Genomic DNA, 16,283 nt, shown 5'->3' with positions numbered 1-16,283 from the left:
TTATATTGCTTTTACTGTAGTCAGTTTACTGTGATTGTAGTGGTGTTGTCGAGATAAGATCAAAGTTTGTGGTGAACCAGTTCCCTCTATTAATTAATGAGTAAAACGATTACTCCTAGCCATGGTATCTTTATCCAATCTTTGTTGTTATCTGAACTTTCAATGGATTTCATTCAATGGTGTTATTACATGGTCTATTATGTTCCAGTAGTCTAAGAGTGGTATCACTTAGCTTGTAGCTTGTACACTGTACTTTCAATGAGAAATGTATGGATGTGTACTCTAATGCAATTTTACATGCTATGAAATGATTGTATTGACAATCTCAGTTTACAGTTATTTCCCTGGTAATTGGACCTTTCGGTTTTCTGAGATAGACTACAAACTACAACCATTGTCGCAACATATTGTTACAACAGTGATAAGCTCTATTGAAGGGATGTTTGATTAATTATAGTCTCAGTAGGGAGGCATGTCTAAAAACGAGTTTATTTAGAGTTCCATGAACTTGCAGTGCTGTTTTAGGACTTCCAATGTTTACAGTATCTTGATCACAGGGTGATTAGAATTGCACAACACAGGAACCGCTATTACCCACTTGTGTAATCTAGCATTATTATTGCATAACAGTAGATTTAGTTCGAGTCTATCTTACTAAACCGAAGGCTGGATTACCAGTGTCGTAAGTTGAATTGGTACATATAATGTATTTTACTGAGGGCAGTGAGCAAGTAAATGCAGATGAGTTTCCCAGTCTTTTTCTGGATTTCCCCACCAACACTATGATACAATGTACGTATACTGGAAACAATACAGGCCAAAATGTCAGCTTTTCTATATGTATAATTTTATATGCCATGTTGATATGAAGCAATGTGTGAAATTGCACTGTACATGTACATGTTTCAAAATCAAAATCAGCTATTAATAAGTATTTATTTTAAAAGGGTTGAGTATTTCCCATTTTGAAAGTTTTAATTTATATTTGCCCACCTTTCTTTCACTAGATAATTTGTCGTCCACTACTGTGTGTCTCTGCAATAGGCATATGATTAACTATGATTTTAAGTTTTTATATGCAATACTTATAACTTCTTGTATTGTTTGTTTATTTATAAATATATAATAGAGTCTCGATACCAAGGTAAATTACGATTGTGTTTGAAGTGACAACATTTGCCGTGATTTTCTGTGATGACTATTTTTGATGTGAAATCTTGTCGTGTTTGCTGATTAACACTGATTTTATGCTCATTTGCCCTTGTAATTACAGGGTGTAATTACGAGGAGCTTAAAATGTCAAAGAGTTGATTAGCTGCTAATAATTACCAGTTCAAAGGAAAAAAGTTACAGTCAGTAATGTTTACGATTGGAAATTACACCAAAATTTTACAAAAACTGTTCAGTGGCATTTCTACTAATCCTTGTTTGTACAATCATACTACCACTGTGTTAATTGAATCTATTTTGTATGATCAATACATTTATTTTGCGTTTATTTTGAGAAAATTCATATTTATGCCATGAAAATTAATAATGTGTGTGATATTTAATGCATTCAAGGTGTTGATTTGTTAGTTGGTTTTAATTAACATGATTGATTGATTTCTAACTGCCAAATCATTTCTAATTTAGAAGTTTAGGGGTCATCTGATATGTATGTCTGGATGTAGTAGTTCTTTTTTATCATCAAATTCAATGCATTGTGTTGAAATCACAACGTAAAAAAATTATCACTTACTCATCCTAAGTTCCAACATAGACATTGAAGAGACCCTTTTTTCAGGGTTCTGATCACCAGGTTGAAATTGGAGTTCACCTTTGTATCCTGTAAAAGTCTATGGTGAATCGTTTAAATCTCTGCTCTGCAGCAAGGTTTTGTTTGTGTCTCCTCATATAGTTACTGGCAAATTTTTAATAGCGAGGGACTCTTAAATATTTTTAAAAGCAGATGACCACTATGCTTGATTTTGATAAATACATAATACTGTGACTGTTACCATAGTAGATATTTTCCCCCATTATTTTTACTTTGTCCTGTCAAACAAATATGAGTGACCTAAGGAGCCATATCACTTTGAGTTGGTCATGAGTATTTTCTGGCTGAATGAAGAATAAATATTTGGAATTTTAATGGGAAATAAATTAATGTAATTATACCTCCCCAGACATAAGTTTAGAAAAATCAGTTGAGGGAAGGAGGGTGGGGGATGGGGGGGGGGGGGGGGTGATTTAAAACATTTTGACTTCCAGATGTATGTTGAGTACCAAACACCTCAGATTCGTTAGTGGTCTGAACAAACACCCACCTATATGTAGACACACTGTTGTCCTGACAACCTTAGTGTATAATCCTATTTTCTGTTGAAAGATGATAACTTGGCTTGTGTATGTTATAAATATAATGGTACTTACAATGTTGTTGATTTGCTTTGTTTATAGGTTGCTGGTACAGAAAACACACTATTGTACAAAGGAGATTTATCACTTGCATTGAAGTACGTAGTACCAGATGCTGCGAACGGATCTCCATCTCGTAAACCTACTGGCAAAGGTAAAAAGAAGAAAGACCCTCCCGGTCAGGGTGTTCTTCATGTTCATATCAGAGAAGCCAAGAACCTGATTGCAGTTAGAATCAATGGTTATTCAGATCCTTTTGCCAAATGGTAAGTGTATTATTAAAAACTTAAGTTTGATATGGAAGTTTACTGTCATAGGAGAGCTGACAAGGAGAATTAGATTGTGTAGTTTCTATGTTTGTTCACCAGTCAAAAAATGTGCACGCTCACTTCCTCTGGATGTCGTTATGGGGTTCCAATTGCAAAGAGGAATGTGTTTAAAAAATCATTCCTGCCATCAGCAGTAGCTATTCTGAATACAGCTATGTAATAGTTTCAATGTTTGTTTAGGTCACCATCCTATTGTTATGCTGTCTTTATTTTCCATGTATATTAGTTATGTGGAGTGTATTTTCATCTTTTTTTTGTTGATAAGTCTGAAGACAATTTTCTGTGGTATTATATGCAGACAATACAAATTTTTTAATCAAATTGAATTGAATTTTGATACATGCTATGATTATGCAAATTTTCTAAATATTGACACTGCCAATGTTTTTTAGAATTGAAGTCAACACCATCACTAGTTTTGTTACTAAACCTAGCAATTATTATTTGATACTTAACTGAGTTTTTATTTAAAATTATATATGACAAGCCGAGCTGAAAAATGTTTCAGTCCTGCATTGTTTTGAAGTGAAAGTTCAGCTGATTGGTTTATTAAATCACAGTACTGAACTTAACTTTTGTTCTGAACACACACATGAAGTTGCTACCTGAAATGTATTAGGCTAATGTGTCTGCAAGGTCATGTATTTTAAATAGTTGGGCAATCTGCTGAACACGAACTGAGGGGGCTGGGTAATTTATATCTCTGTAAAGGCATAGTGAATTTAGACCAGTTAATGAAAGTCTTTACCCCTAATGTAGTATGGCGGTAAAGCAGTTTTAAGAGACTGTTGGTACTAATCCGAACCACTTTTTACGTACCTGCAGTTATCTGTTGCCAAACAAGAGTAAATCTGGAAAACGTAAAACAGATGTCTTACGAAAGAACTGTAACCCAAAGTGGGATGAGAAGTTTGTGTATGAAGGCCTTACCACTGACGACTTGAAGGAAAGAGCACTTGAAATCACACTGTGGGATAGGGAGTCTATGACTTCTAATGACTTCCTAGGGGGCCTCAGACTAGGTATTGGTAATGGTAAGTGTGATTTCATTGTGTTGTCTTTTATCATCGTGATTTCTCTTTTTGTACAGTCCTAGACTCCATACAAATTGTAAGTTGAATGAGATCTGTATAAATCCATCGAATGACCAGATAACTGGTATTTGACTGACAGAGATAGAGGACTATTTTAGTGACTTTAGTCAAGCTGAAGGCTGGATTGATGCTTGAACTCTGATTGTACTTCAGTCAACTCAGCTATATGAGTTGGTACCTCGTAGGATAGAGGTTGCAATCATATGCACTTACATTATGCTGCAATGGACAGTATGCTAATTCACTGGAGTTGAGGAAGTATATAAGTGCTGGTGTGTCTACAGGTCCATGTCAGGGGTATTATTAAAGTGTAAAGTGCTTTGAGCACAGGGAAAGTACTATTATATAAAAACTATCGTTACTGTTATTACAATGGAGTTTTTTTGTTGACATTTGTTTACAAGAAAATGTATTTATTTGTTTTTTTTACAGGCAAGTCATATGGAAAGGATACCAAATGGCAGGACTCCAGACCAGAAGAAATGGCTGTATGGCACAAAATGTTAGACAGTCCAAATCAATGGGTTGAAACTAATCTAATGCTTCGTAGTCACATGAATGGCAAAGAAGCTAAAGAACCTGAATTTATCTAATGAACTTTAGTCACCTCGTCAGTTGTCAGGTCAACACTTGGTGGCGCTCTACAGGAAGACCAATCAAAAGGCATTTTTTATCATTACTTTGAATTATGTTCCCCTTGTAAGGATGCAGTTTGCAAACCATTTTCGAAACTAGGGCGGCTTTGCTTTCTCAAGTATATTTTCAAGCAATAAAGATGTCAACTTTGGGAGAGAAAATGAGAGCTGCAAAATCATGTGATGTAGGAACAGTCCAACTAGATCTAGTTACACATACTGTGTGACCAGAATGATATTAAAAAGTGTAGGTCACATTCATCGTTTCAATGGCAAGTTTTTGTATTTTCTTCTCTTGACCTTAAGCTAATGGTCACTTCACTAACTTAACATATGCTGTCCAGAACTGAAAATAGGGGTGTAAATATATAAAAATGTAGTGTACTGCCAAATGAAGGAAAAGCAGTTATTGACTGCTTTTTTTTCCAGTTTCTAGTATTAGTACTTAGAGAGAAACATTTTTTTTTCTTTACTATGCAGTGAGACTTCTCATTTTGACTTGTTATTTACTCATACTAACTTGTGTACAAGCAGCTGTTGACGCCCAAATTATTGAGATCGGAGCTCTCCGAAAATATTTTGATTTACTATTTAAATTGTCAAATTAGCTTGTGAGAGAACACAGGCTTATGCCAAGTAGTTGCAAACTTAGAGGATGCCGTTACATGTAAGTCAATTGTCCTCAGATCAGCTGCCAAACAGACGGTGAAAACCTTTGCTAATTAAAGATGTACCAGCTGTAACTTGACTATTATTTTTCCAATCAGACAAAACACCATATATTCACTGAATATTGTTAAAATATCAATAATTAAGACATTGTACATGTTATTTAGAGGTCGATTTCATCCACAAGTAATACAGTAACAGGTTGAAATTGTTATTGTGTTTGGGGTGCTGAATTTTGGGTATGGACCTAAAAATCTATATTTATTGCACTATGTTATGTGTACAGCTACACAAATATGTTTACCCACAGGTGATTCAATACTGGTCATGGTGTACGATATGACAAGTAAGACATAATATCTGACAAAACCGTTTTTCAAAAATGTTTCAATTGCAGCTAGTGCAGCTTTAAGACCAAAAAAAAGGTTGTGTATTTTATCTATACAGTGTGTGCACCACAGGAACTACAATGTTGACTGCATTGTAGGGTATGTATAAAATGGCTGTAGAAATGGGAATTGAAAGTATTTCAAATCTGACTACATTTTTCAGAATTTAGTTGTGGTATTTAAACTTCAAGGGTATTTATTTTTGCATGCTGCAGTATTACATTACTTCTAGTCACTCTCACTGCCTTGCTGCATCTGTAGTTTAGTTTATAAGTTTATTAAAAGAAAAGTAAATCAGGTGGATGTAATATGTACATCTCACGCCTCTTGTTGTTTTCATAGTGATTGAGAAGTAGACATATGCCTGGTGGGTATACATTGTAATGTTACTACCTTCTATTTAAGCAATACTTTGGATTTACACGATTGAAAGCAAATGAAAGATGTAGGCTAAAGAAGTGATGAAATGTGTAGTAAGTGGACAAAAACTGTATAAATGGGACTTATTTGCACAATTGTTTTCAGTTAAAGATAACACATAATATAGGGTGATACCCTGTATTTTGATTGGTAAAATGGTACCCGAGTGTATGATTGATTCTTCATTTCACTCATACTTGTACAGTAGAGTAAATTGATTTCATACCTCAAAAACGATAAACATGTGAAAAAATTAGGCAATATTATTATGCACTTTAATTATTATTGGATGCAAATCTAGCGTAGCCAGACGGACTCATGTTTTGAGCACTTTTCAGTATATGTGCAATATATATGATGACACCATTAACAAATTAATAGTTGCAAAAAACACACTCCCTTCTTTGTAATACCATCTTCAGTTTTTCAAGAGAGAATTGTCTAGGCGATATCTTTGAGAATGAGAAGTTTGCTCAGATTGATCATAGCGCCCTCAACAGTTAATAAACCATAATGCCTTTGGTTTTTTACTTGATGTTGAGTAATAGCGTGTTGATTTACCCACAATTTAAGCCCACATAATAATTAATAATAATATTCATTTAAATCATATTTATAATTGATAGACATTTAAACACAGCCTGTTAGATTATTAATATATAAGACCATTGTTGATGGAGCAGTGTTTAAGACATGATTATTATTTTTGTTGAGTGTTAAAATACTGAGATCTAACGTTACAATTCATTTTGAGGTCGTCAGTCTCAATGCAAATAATGCAAGAAAACCCTTAATTAAGTTTGCGGAGAATCAAGTATAGCATATATATGCAATTCAGTTTTGAATTAGCCAAATAGTGATATGGGTGTCTTTATACCTATTTCACAATGTAGGGTTCCTGCATACAATGTAAATCCATCGTTATTATAGGAACTTTGCATAATTGTGAAGGGAGTATAGGGTTAAAGAAAGCTGGTAATTTTGTTGCGTTATCAGCTTTTCGTAGAAATAGAGATGATACATGTGACACTTTTGAAAAGACAAATTGCATTACATGCACTTTTTTTTTGGTTTACTTTTATTGATATTTTGTATTTGTTTTTGTTTACTTAAATAAGAGCCGTGGTAGAATAACTTTTGAATTGAAATAGTAGCATGATTGCTACGAGAAGAAATGAAAAAAAAAATGTGTATAAGTTCAAGAAGAATTAAATTTAAAAAAGTGCATGACAAGATTTCTTTTTTGAGGAATTCAAATTTGTATATATTACCAAAGTAAAACAAGCAATCTAATTGAATGTAGAATAATTTAAATAATATGAAATTTCTTTTGAAGATGATTTGTTAAATATTAATAATAAGCAGCTTTAAATCTCTTTACAAAAAATATCATTCCAGATTTGTCAATTGTACAGATACAGAAATGAAATGAAAAGAATGAAAGAGATGACATAGTGAAAAAATGTAAAAAAAAAAAAAAAAAAAAAAAAGCAAGCCACAGAGGCTGTAATTGAGACTGTGTTTCTTATGGTCAGGATTTATATTTGAATATTTCTAGTACTCATTGGTGATGAAATATGTTCTAAAATATGTTTATACACTTACTCTGTTTTGAATAACTTTTCAGTTGTATTTACCATTGGTAATTTCATTCAGATATTTTTTCCAGACGAAACTAAGATGTTTGGGATATTTGCGAACAACATGTTGAGTTTGATCACAGGCCAATATTGTCAACAGCCATTGGTCTCTAACAAAACAAAGCACTTTATACTTGCTTTATTACCCCTACCACCACCACCACCACCACCACAACAACAACAACAACCACATTCTAAAGGTCAAGGTCAAGGGCAAGAAACACAACAGTTACAGCTTCTGTAGCAATAAAATGTAAATTATGATAACCACTGAGGTAAAGTGAAATTGATTAGGGATAGAACAATGTGACTGTTTTCACTGTCAAAAATCAACTTTTTTGTATAAATTGTGATTGAGATTTGTCAAATATTTAATAATTGTGAGTTGGTCAGAGTCGAAACATTTTCAATAATCATATTATTTAGTCAATATATTTAAATATTATATTCCACAGCAATTACACATCACAACAGAAATCAAAATTAAGTTATCAGGAATCAACTTTTGAGTTTGTCTTCGCTTTATTTCTACTTTAGTCAAGTCATCTTTAAATGAGTGTGTGCTCATTTTGACATGTCATTTATTGGATTTTATGTTTTTAAGAATTTCGTAACAAAAATTGTAGAACAGAAATCAGAATAAGAAGTTGAGTTTTTTTCTCTCTTTTTTTCCTTGAATTATAACTTGTTTAATTCTAATGTTAGAAACTTTTTGGAAAATTATCCAGTACACCAAGTTTTCGTTTGTTGGTTTAGAAAAAGTTTATCGAGAGACTCAAGCTGATAAATTTTGTCACTTTATTAGACTACCAAACGTAAATTTTGAAGGAAAAAATTTACACTATGTTGAAGATATTTTTCAGTGAACACAGAACTCTATATACAAGCATGTGCAAGATTCTCTTTAGTATATTAAAAGTTATGTAATGCAGTGTAGAAAGACAAACTCAAAAGTTGCCTAAAGATTTTCACCTATTATGCAATGGAAGGCTTATTTATTAGTAATGATTTATTGTACTGAGTATTGATTTGTTTATTCAAATTTTGTTATCGCTAGTTTTGGCAATTATACATGGACTGGAAATTGTGGACTTTAGAAAGATTTCAAGACAACCATGTACATCTGTCTACGAAAATAAACTCAAAAAAAGTTGAGTAAAAATTTTCAGCTAGTGTTCAGTTTGAGGTGCTTTAATTGTAAACTAGTTATAAAACTCTTTAATATGCAAATATTATGTTAATTGCCAAATATGAATATTCATAAGCCTCACATTGTGTACTAGTACAGATTACACCTCATTCAACAAATGCAATCTCATTCAATATTTACTCTTATTTCAATCTATTTACTTGTAGTTTTCACACTAGACTTATCACAGACTTTTTTGGTTAATGGCTGTGATTTCATTTTGTAATTTAGCTTATTGATGTAAATGATTTCTTTCTTTTTTTTCCTTTTTTTTGATTAAGTTTATGAACTTTTGTAAAACAAGATTTAATCAACATTTCTTATACGACAACTTTGATAATGTTTGGTATATATTTATCCTTATTTTTTATGATCTTTGAAGTATGATTTATTCCCTGGTATTACAGTTTGTAGACATGACTGTCATAATTCAGATGAAATCTACTGCATTGGGTCTCGATCTATTAAAGGGTCACAAGCTGAAGTTTATAAATTTTTTACTCGAGTGAAAATACTTCCAAAAAACTTCGACTCAGCTATTCTAGTATAATGTTAATGTCAATGGATGCCTTCAAAGACAGAATGATTTGTGTTCTGATATTGTTAGAACTGTTGATTGCACAGTAGGGAGTTTCCATACATTTTATACGTATACTAAATTATGTCATTGGGTAGTTTGTAGGTTATATCCTAGAACCAGGTTTGAGTTCAGTCAATTGCAAGTGATAATATACATCAGTAAGTAGAATACTATGAGAATCTTTTAATATACAGAAAACATATATTAAAAACCTATAAATTCAGCTTGTGCCCCTTTAATAACCTGCATTGTTTCGGTTATTTGAGGTACCTCTAAATATCTGATTTTCCCATCAAACTTGACAATAATCTGTAATTGCAGTCAGTGACAGTGTTTGTCTGGTATTCAAAGTAACTTGATAATATATTGCTATGAATTGGTAACATCAACGATAGAAATTCATATTTGTAGAATTATGAAAATAATGAGTAAATTAGAAACTTTTGGATTCATCAGTATTAATAATTTGAGTCGTTAAATATATGATTGACGATAGATTTGGTAAATTGTCTTATCAATACAAAATACTATGACAGAACCCCATGACACGTGAGTGCAAGTGTGGCGTAATCAGGGTATTTGCATTAATGCTTACAGTGTTCTCTGTGGCTGTTCTTTCACTAGCGTTTTTATTGACCAATGAATAGCTCTCAAAATCCTCAAAACTGACCAATAAAAAGCCCTCAAAACTGACCAATGAAAAGCTCCCAGAAACCTCAAAACTGACCAATGAATAGCTCTCAAAATGTCAAACTCATCTGAAATGTGACAGTCAAACTGAATAATGATAATGCAAACATTATTACATAATTATACCTTCATATACAGAATAGTTAGTTAAACCAAAACAAGACTGTAAGTTGTTTGCTTGTACATATTGAATTTTGTTAAGAAATTCCTAAATATTTCCTACTTCAAACACATCGACATCATTTTACATTACTTTTACACATTCAAGCAATATCATGTATTTCTGCAATGGCTAACTGGAATAATTTTTTATTTTTCACGTTTTGTTTTTTTTGGTCAAAAATTGACTTGTAATCGAGGGAGAAATATTACACATTTCAAGCTTTCAATTTTGTAGCTTTTGTAATAAATGAAAACACTCTGGTTTCTAATGGATCCTGTGGAAGTTCAATAAATGGAATGTCCCTATAATAAGAGCTCTATGGAAGAAACCATTTTCATTATAATGGGGATGAGAGGATAATATTTAATGGAATTATTGGAATTAATTTTTTGTTACTAATTGGGTTATTTGTAGGTGAATAATGTCTGCATATCTTGCACTAATCATTAACTATATATTTTTATATTTATTCACCTAAAATTACAGTCAATAAAACTACTGACAACTGAGAAAAAAAATCGTGTGTCGTGTCATTTTTTTACGTACTAAAGAAACATGTTGAAACTTCACAGGCGTAGTCGTCGAGGATTATGAACAGCGCCCTCTTCACACAAACTAACCAATCTTTTGTTTTCATTCACTTCACAATCGGGTAGACTTATTCTTTTCAGGAATTTGTGGTTCACATATTTGGAAAGACAAATTGCAAAATAGGTCTAATATTCACTATGACAGAGAATACTGCTATTGTGAGTTCTAAGGGGGGGGTCTCAATTTCGACGGTAGTTGGAGAAATTTATGATATCAGTTGTCATGTCTCAGCTGAACATGTATATATCTCAAATTATTAAGGGTATTGAACAGCATGACCTTGGACAATCTCTGGTTTGATTCTCTCTGAAGGAAAGGAAGTTAGTGATAGTTGTTGACTTATAGACTAGGACACTTTCATATTACAATACGTACCACAAGGTTGAGAATAAATTACGAGTATCTCCTTGTCTCATGATGATCCTAGATCCACAGTCAGGAATAATAGCCATGGTGGATGAAATGAAATAAGATGCAGACCTAGGTCAGAATATGTGTTTGAGCAAGATTTGACCACGATTGTGTCCCACGATCCTAGACCCTACACGAAATAGGGGCCATGCCCGGCCCAGATCAACCCAGCTGTATAATTGCGGACCTGATAGGGTAGAAGTTGTGATGTGAATGATTTAATCCTATGCACCTACATAGGCTGTAGTGAGCTGTATGCTCCCCACAGAGTTGTTGAGATATACAAAGGGTCACTATAGATCTGTGATAGGGGTAAGGAGTACTAATAAGTTATAAAACACTTGGACAACAGAGTGGGAAAGTGTTATATTGTTTAACCATAACATTATTATCTCGATCGGGATACGTTATCATATATATCCTGGTTAGGTATATTATAGTAAGTATTAGTTTGAATACTCTTGACAGACTTAATCTTTGACGTGGTGCATATTGAAACAGGTACGGTATCACATTGTGCTTTCTACTCTCAAAGATCAACAAAAGAAATTGGACACGTTGTCCAGGGAGATATTTTAGTACACAATTTTAATGAGTTCTGTAAACTTCTGAAGCCTTCATTCAAGTTTGGAATAACCCCCGACCGGGATAAAGTTATCCTGATTAGGATATTAAAGTATAGTTCATCCCGATGGATGTGTATTCCTGACTACCCTTGCATTCAGTAACCACTTGTGAATATATTATGATACAGTGGACGCTAAAGCCAAATAAGGTGACGGCATTGAAAATACCCCCCCCCCCCCCAAACACACACACACACACACACACGCGCGCGCGCGCGCGCGCGCTCGCGCCTTATTTCAATTTATGTTGTCTTAGCTGTACAATATCAAAAGAAATCACGTTTTCACTTCGGTTGATATTTACTAAATAACTTTATTTGAATTAAACAAAGTGAATCTTATTATATACTAAATTTCCTTTGGTATAATTCAGGAAAATCTCCAAAATATGATGTTTTTAAAAAATTTGTTAGGTTATTTAGTTTTAATTTTGATACAATGTTACAAAATTATATCACTCTCAACATGGCTGAAAACAATCAATACACGTATATATAGATAAATACATGGAACAATAAACAGACGGCAGGGTTGCCTTAAAGAAAACTAGGTTACGACGTCATACAAAGTGAAATGACACTATTAACTATCACTTCTCGGAAACCAACGAAATTCCTGGAATTGATATCGCCCTCTATGGCGGGAAATGAAACCCTGCATATAGTCCTTTATAATATACCTAGTGATAATGCTGTGCCATGATTCGCTAGAATCAGTCACGTGATAGGAAAATAGAATGACTACTTCCCTTGGGGAAATAGTCCCATCAATTTTTACATGGTCACGTGACCACCGCGCGTTCACAGCAGGTCAAAATGGGAGCTTCTGACGATGTCGTCTGCCACCGCGAGTTCACAGCATGAGGTATATTATAAAACACATATTGCCTGGCCTATATTCGGGCTATAGCACCCGTTCATTACCCCCTCGTGACTGTGAGTTACCAGAATCACATGCTATTTCCCTCGGCCTTTGGCCTCGGGAAATAGCATGTGATTCTGGTAACTCACAGTCCCTCGGGTGTAATAAACGGGTGCTATAGCCCTCATGGCCAGGCAATATGTGTTCAATATCTATAATGTAACGAACAATTTGTCATTGATATCAGTGATTTATAATGTAACCCTTGACATGAATAGGCACGTACGTTGTTGACGTCACACATAATACTACACTGCAACATATAAAGATGGCTGCCAGTGACGAGTACAAGTTTTTGGAAGAATTTGACGAAAGGTTCCTCGTTTGTAGTATTTGTTCAGAGCGATACAAGAAAGCGAAATGTCTACCATGTCTACATAACTTTTGTACAGATTGTCTGGATACACTTATTCAAACAACTGGTAAGTTATGCTGTCCGAATTGTAGAAGATCACACACGATACCCCAGGACGGGGTCAACGGTCTTTCTAATAACTTCTTTGTCAACGAAATGGTAGAACACGTCAAGGAACGAGATGCTAAATCTATCAAGTCAAACCTATGTGGTGGTTGTGAACGAGACAAATCTGTCAAACATTGTATTGAATGTGGATGTGATATATGTGAATTCTGTACTACGGCACACAAGAAATTTTCGTATAGTCGATCACATCATGTCATCCCACTAGACGAGTATCGTAGCAAACAGTCCAAAGATCCTGCTTCAGTCCAACCGCCAGTCCACTGTCATAAACATCCAATTCATCCAGTCACATTCTACTGTGATACATGTGACGGACCAATCTGTCTAGAATGTACGGCTCTGGAACACCCACGTCCTGAACATAAATACAGATATCTGAATGACGCAGCTTCAGAGTACAAAAAGGAGCTGACAGTAATGGTGTCAAAGATTGATGAAAAGAGTCGAGAAACAACTGACGGTAAGTCAGCCGTTCAGAAAGTTTCAGAGTCACTGGATAGAAATTTCCAGAGTGAAGAAAAGAAAGTCAAACAACATGCTGATAAGATCGTCAAAGAAGTGACACAGAGAATAAGAGACAACGAACAACAGCTACTGAAAGAAATGAAAGCGGTGTATGATGGGAGGAAAGAAAACTTGAACGCTCAGCTGAAAGAACTACAAAACACAGAGGACGATCTTCTCAACGCACGTGACTTTGCAGACAAACTAATGCATTATGGGAATGCCACTCAGTTGATGTCTGCCAAGAAAGGAATGACGTATCAGATACAAGAACTTCTGACCAATCAAACACACTGTGAACCAACTGAAGATGATTACCTGGAGTTCCAAAGTGTTGAAGACTTCTGTAAGGCTAAGACACTCGGAACAATTCTTACATCGTCTGATAACTTTCAAATAACTGAAAGCCCAAAATACCCTCGAGTCGGTGAAGAAATACGTGTCACTATGACCAATAAAGACAACACTGGAAGACATGGTATCAAAGAAGACGACATAACAACCACTTTGACGGTTAATAAGAATGAGAAACAAGACGTGAAAGTGACGGACAATACAGATGGTACGTTCTCACTTACAAGTCAAGCAAAGACAGAAGGTGAACATGAACTATCAGTATCAGTACGTAAGAAAACAGTTATGGGTTCACCAGTTAGAATGAAAGTTATTCCAAAGAGTGGGTTGGTATGTAAATTTGGAGGTCAGGGGTCAGGAAATGGGCAATTGTGGTGTCCATGGAGTGCGATTATGACAAAGAAAGGTAATTTGTTAGTGTGTGACCCTAACAATAATAGATTTCAATCATTTTCGATAAATGGGAATCACAAACAAGTAATGCAGGTTAGTGGTAGTAATTCTGGTAATACGTATACGCCATACCATGTCACACAATCAGTAGATGGTAATATATTCTTTACAAATAATAGCAATCTAGTGATTGTATGTGATGAGAATGGAAAGTTTGTGAGATGTTTTGGAGAGAATGAGTTACAGGGAGGAAGGGGTATTGCAGTGAGTCCAACTAATGGGAGGGTTTATGTTGCTGACATGTCTTCACACTGTATTCGAATTTACTCTCAAGATGGTCACTACTTCAACTCATTTGGAAGTCAGGGAAATGGGAAAGGTCAGCTAAATTCCCCCTGGGGTCTGGATATTAACAGTCTAGGCAATGTAATAGTCTCTGAGTACAATAATAATCGAGTGCAGGTTTTCAATGAAGACGGTCAACACTTATTCTTCATTGGAGACACTGATGATAAGGTATCTAAGCCATCAGGTGTAGTCACAGACAAAGATGACAATGTGTATGTGTGTAATTGCACTAATCCTGGTAAGGTACACAAGTTTGACTGTCATGGAAAGTTCATTACCCGTATTGATAGTGATGTAGATGGGTTGAATAAACCCATCGGTGTCTACGTCACTGATGACGAACCATTTGGTAAGGTTGTAGTTATTGACCATGGAAATAATTGTATCAAAGTATTCACTCAGTAAGTAAGTAAGTGAGAGTGAAATTTTTAATTCATAAAACAACATTTACCATATTTCCCTATTTAAAAAAACAACAACCCGTGAAATAGCATGGATAAAATATATTCAATAAATTGGAGAAAGCTTAAAAAAAGTGTATAAACATGCAGCTATTGTACTCATAATAACAAACATTTCACGCCTTTTTGCAATTTATTGAGTTACAAACTAGAGCTTGGTATATGTTGTCTCACATAGTTTTTTTTTTCAGGTAGAAAGTTACAGTACAATTGTTTTATCAATTAAAATCAAGGAAATACCAGAATTCCATCTCAATCCCACTTTAAATAACATTAATTCTGTTTTAAAATATCGCTATATATATCGTTTGTGTTATTATGATGTTCTTAGAACATTTATGTATTGTGTGATATTTGTACACTTCTGTGATATGTAATTCAATTTTAACAGCTTCCTGATATACAATGTATAACTGTAGTTGCATGACCCCTGACCCCTAGTTACTATGCGACAAGTATAGATCATCACAAGGGAAGTGTCAATTAATGTGTTTACTATGCAGAGAGTTACTGATATTGAAGTGATTTGAAATTTCTATAATAACCTCTTAGATCTTATCATTTTTCTCAAATACCCTGTACAAATATATAGAAAGGCAAATTTGAGAGTTTTATTTTTAATAAGTTGTCTGACGTATATTGTTCCCAAATACAAATTCCATGTGTTGTGGGCATGCATAACATTTTTTTACTAATTTACCTTACTTTGTTGTATCAACTTAGATAGAACTGCTATTACGTGTAATATTTGTATACTACTGTAAACTACCTGTTTAACTCAAAGATATAAACTGGCAATTTATTATACGATTGTAATTGTGTGAACTTTGACCCGTACTGTATACACGGAACAAGGAGGATGTTATACGAGAGCATTATGAAATAATTCGGTTATTACACAGAAATGAGAGCTTGTCTAGATAGGTCTATATTTTATTATACCACCCAGTCTGTAAGAATGTTTTATTTTCAGCCATAAGGTTATGTTTGTA

General features: G+C 34.1%; 2 protein-coding genes across 8 annotated transcripts in view; both read left to right on the top strand.

Annotated features, from left to right (window-relative positions):
* Positions 1-10,701, top strand: part of LOC144454010 (synaptotagmin-like protein 5) — a 160,601-nt gene extending 149,900 nt beyond the window's left edge. For all 7 annotated transcript variants that reach the window (XM_078145413.1, XM_078145408.1, XM_078145409.1 and 4 more), the window contains 3 exons: positions 2,443-2,666; positions 3,555-3,763; positions 4,256-10,701. In XM_078145413.1, the coding sequence (XP_078001539.1) occupies positions 2,443-2,666; positions 3,555-3,763; positions 4,256-4,416 (594 nt within the window). In that variant the 3' untranslated portion in view covers positions 4,417-10,701. The remainder of the gene's footprint in view (positions 1-2,442; positions 2,667-3,554; positions 3,764-4,255) is intronic.
* A 2,314-nt stretch (positions 10,702-13,015) lies between these two features.
* LOC144433089 (tripartite motif-containing protein 2-like) lies at positions 13,016-15,235 on the top strand. The gene has a single exon (XM_078121399.1). The coding sequence runs from the start codon at positions 13,016-13,018 to the stop codon at positions 15,233-15,235; it is 2,220 nt and encodes a 739-aa protein (XP_077977525.1).
* Positions 15,236-16,283: the final 1,048 nt, after the last annotated feature.

The sequence above is a fragment of the Glandiceps talaboti genome, chromosome 3 (genome assembly GCF_964340395.1).
Source record: "Glandiceps talaboti chromosome 3, keGlaTala1.1, whole genome shotgun sequence".
Taxonomy (NCBI): domain Eukaryota; kingdom Metazoa; phylum Hemichordata; class Enteropneusta; family Spengelidae; genus Glandiceps; species Glandiceps talaboti.
Note: the sequence above shows the minus strand (reverse complement) of the source record. Positions and strands in the feature narration are given on the sequence as shown.

Bases quoted from the DNA above. Each gene is read 5' to 3' on its own strand.
- LOC144433089 (XM_078121399.1), top strand. From the start codon at position 13,016: ATGGCTGCCAGTGACGAGTACAAGTTTTTGGAAGAATTTGACGAAAGG.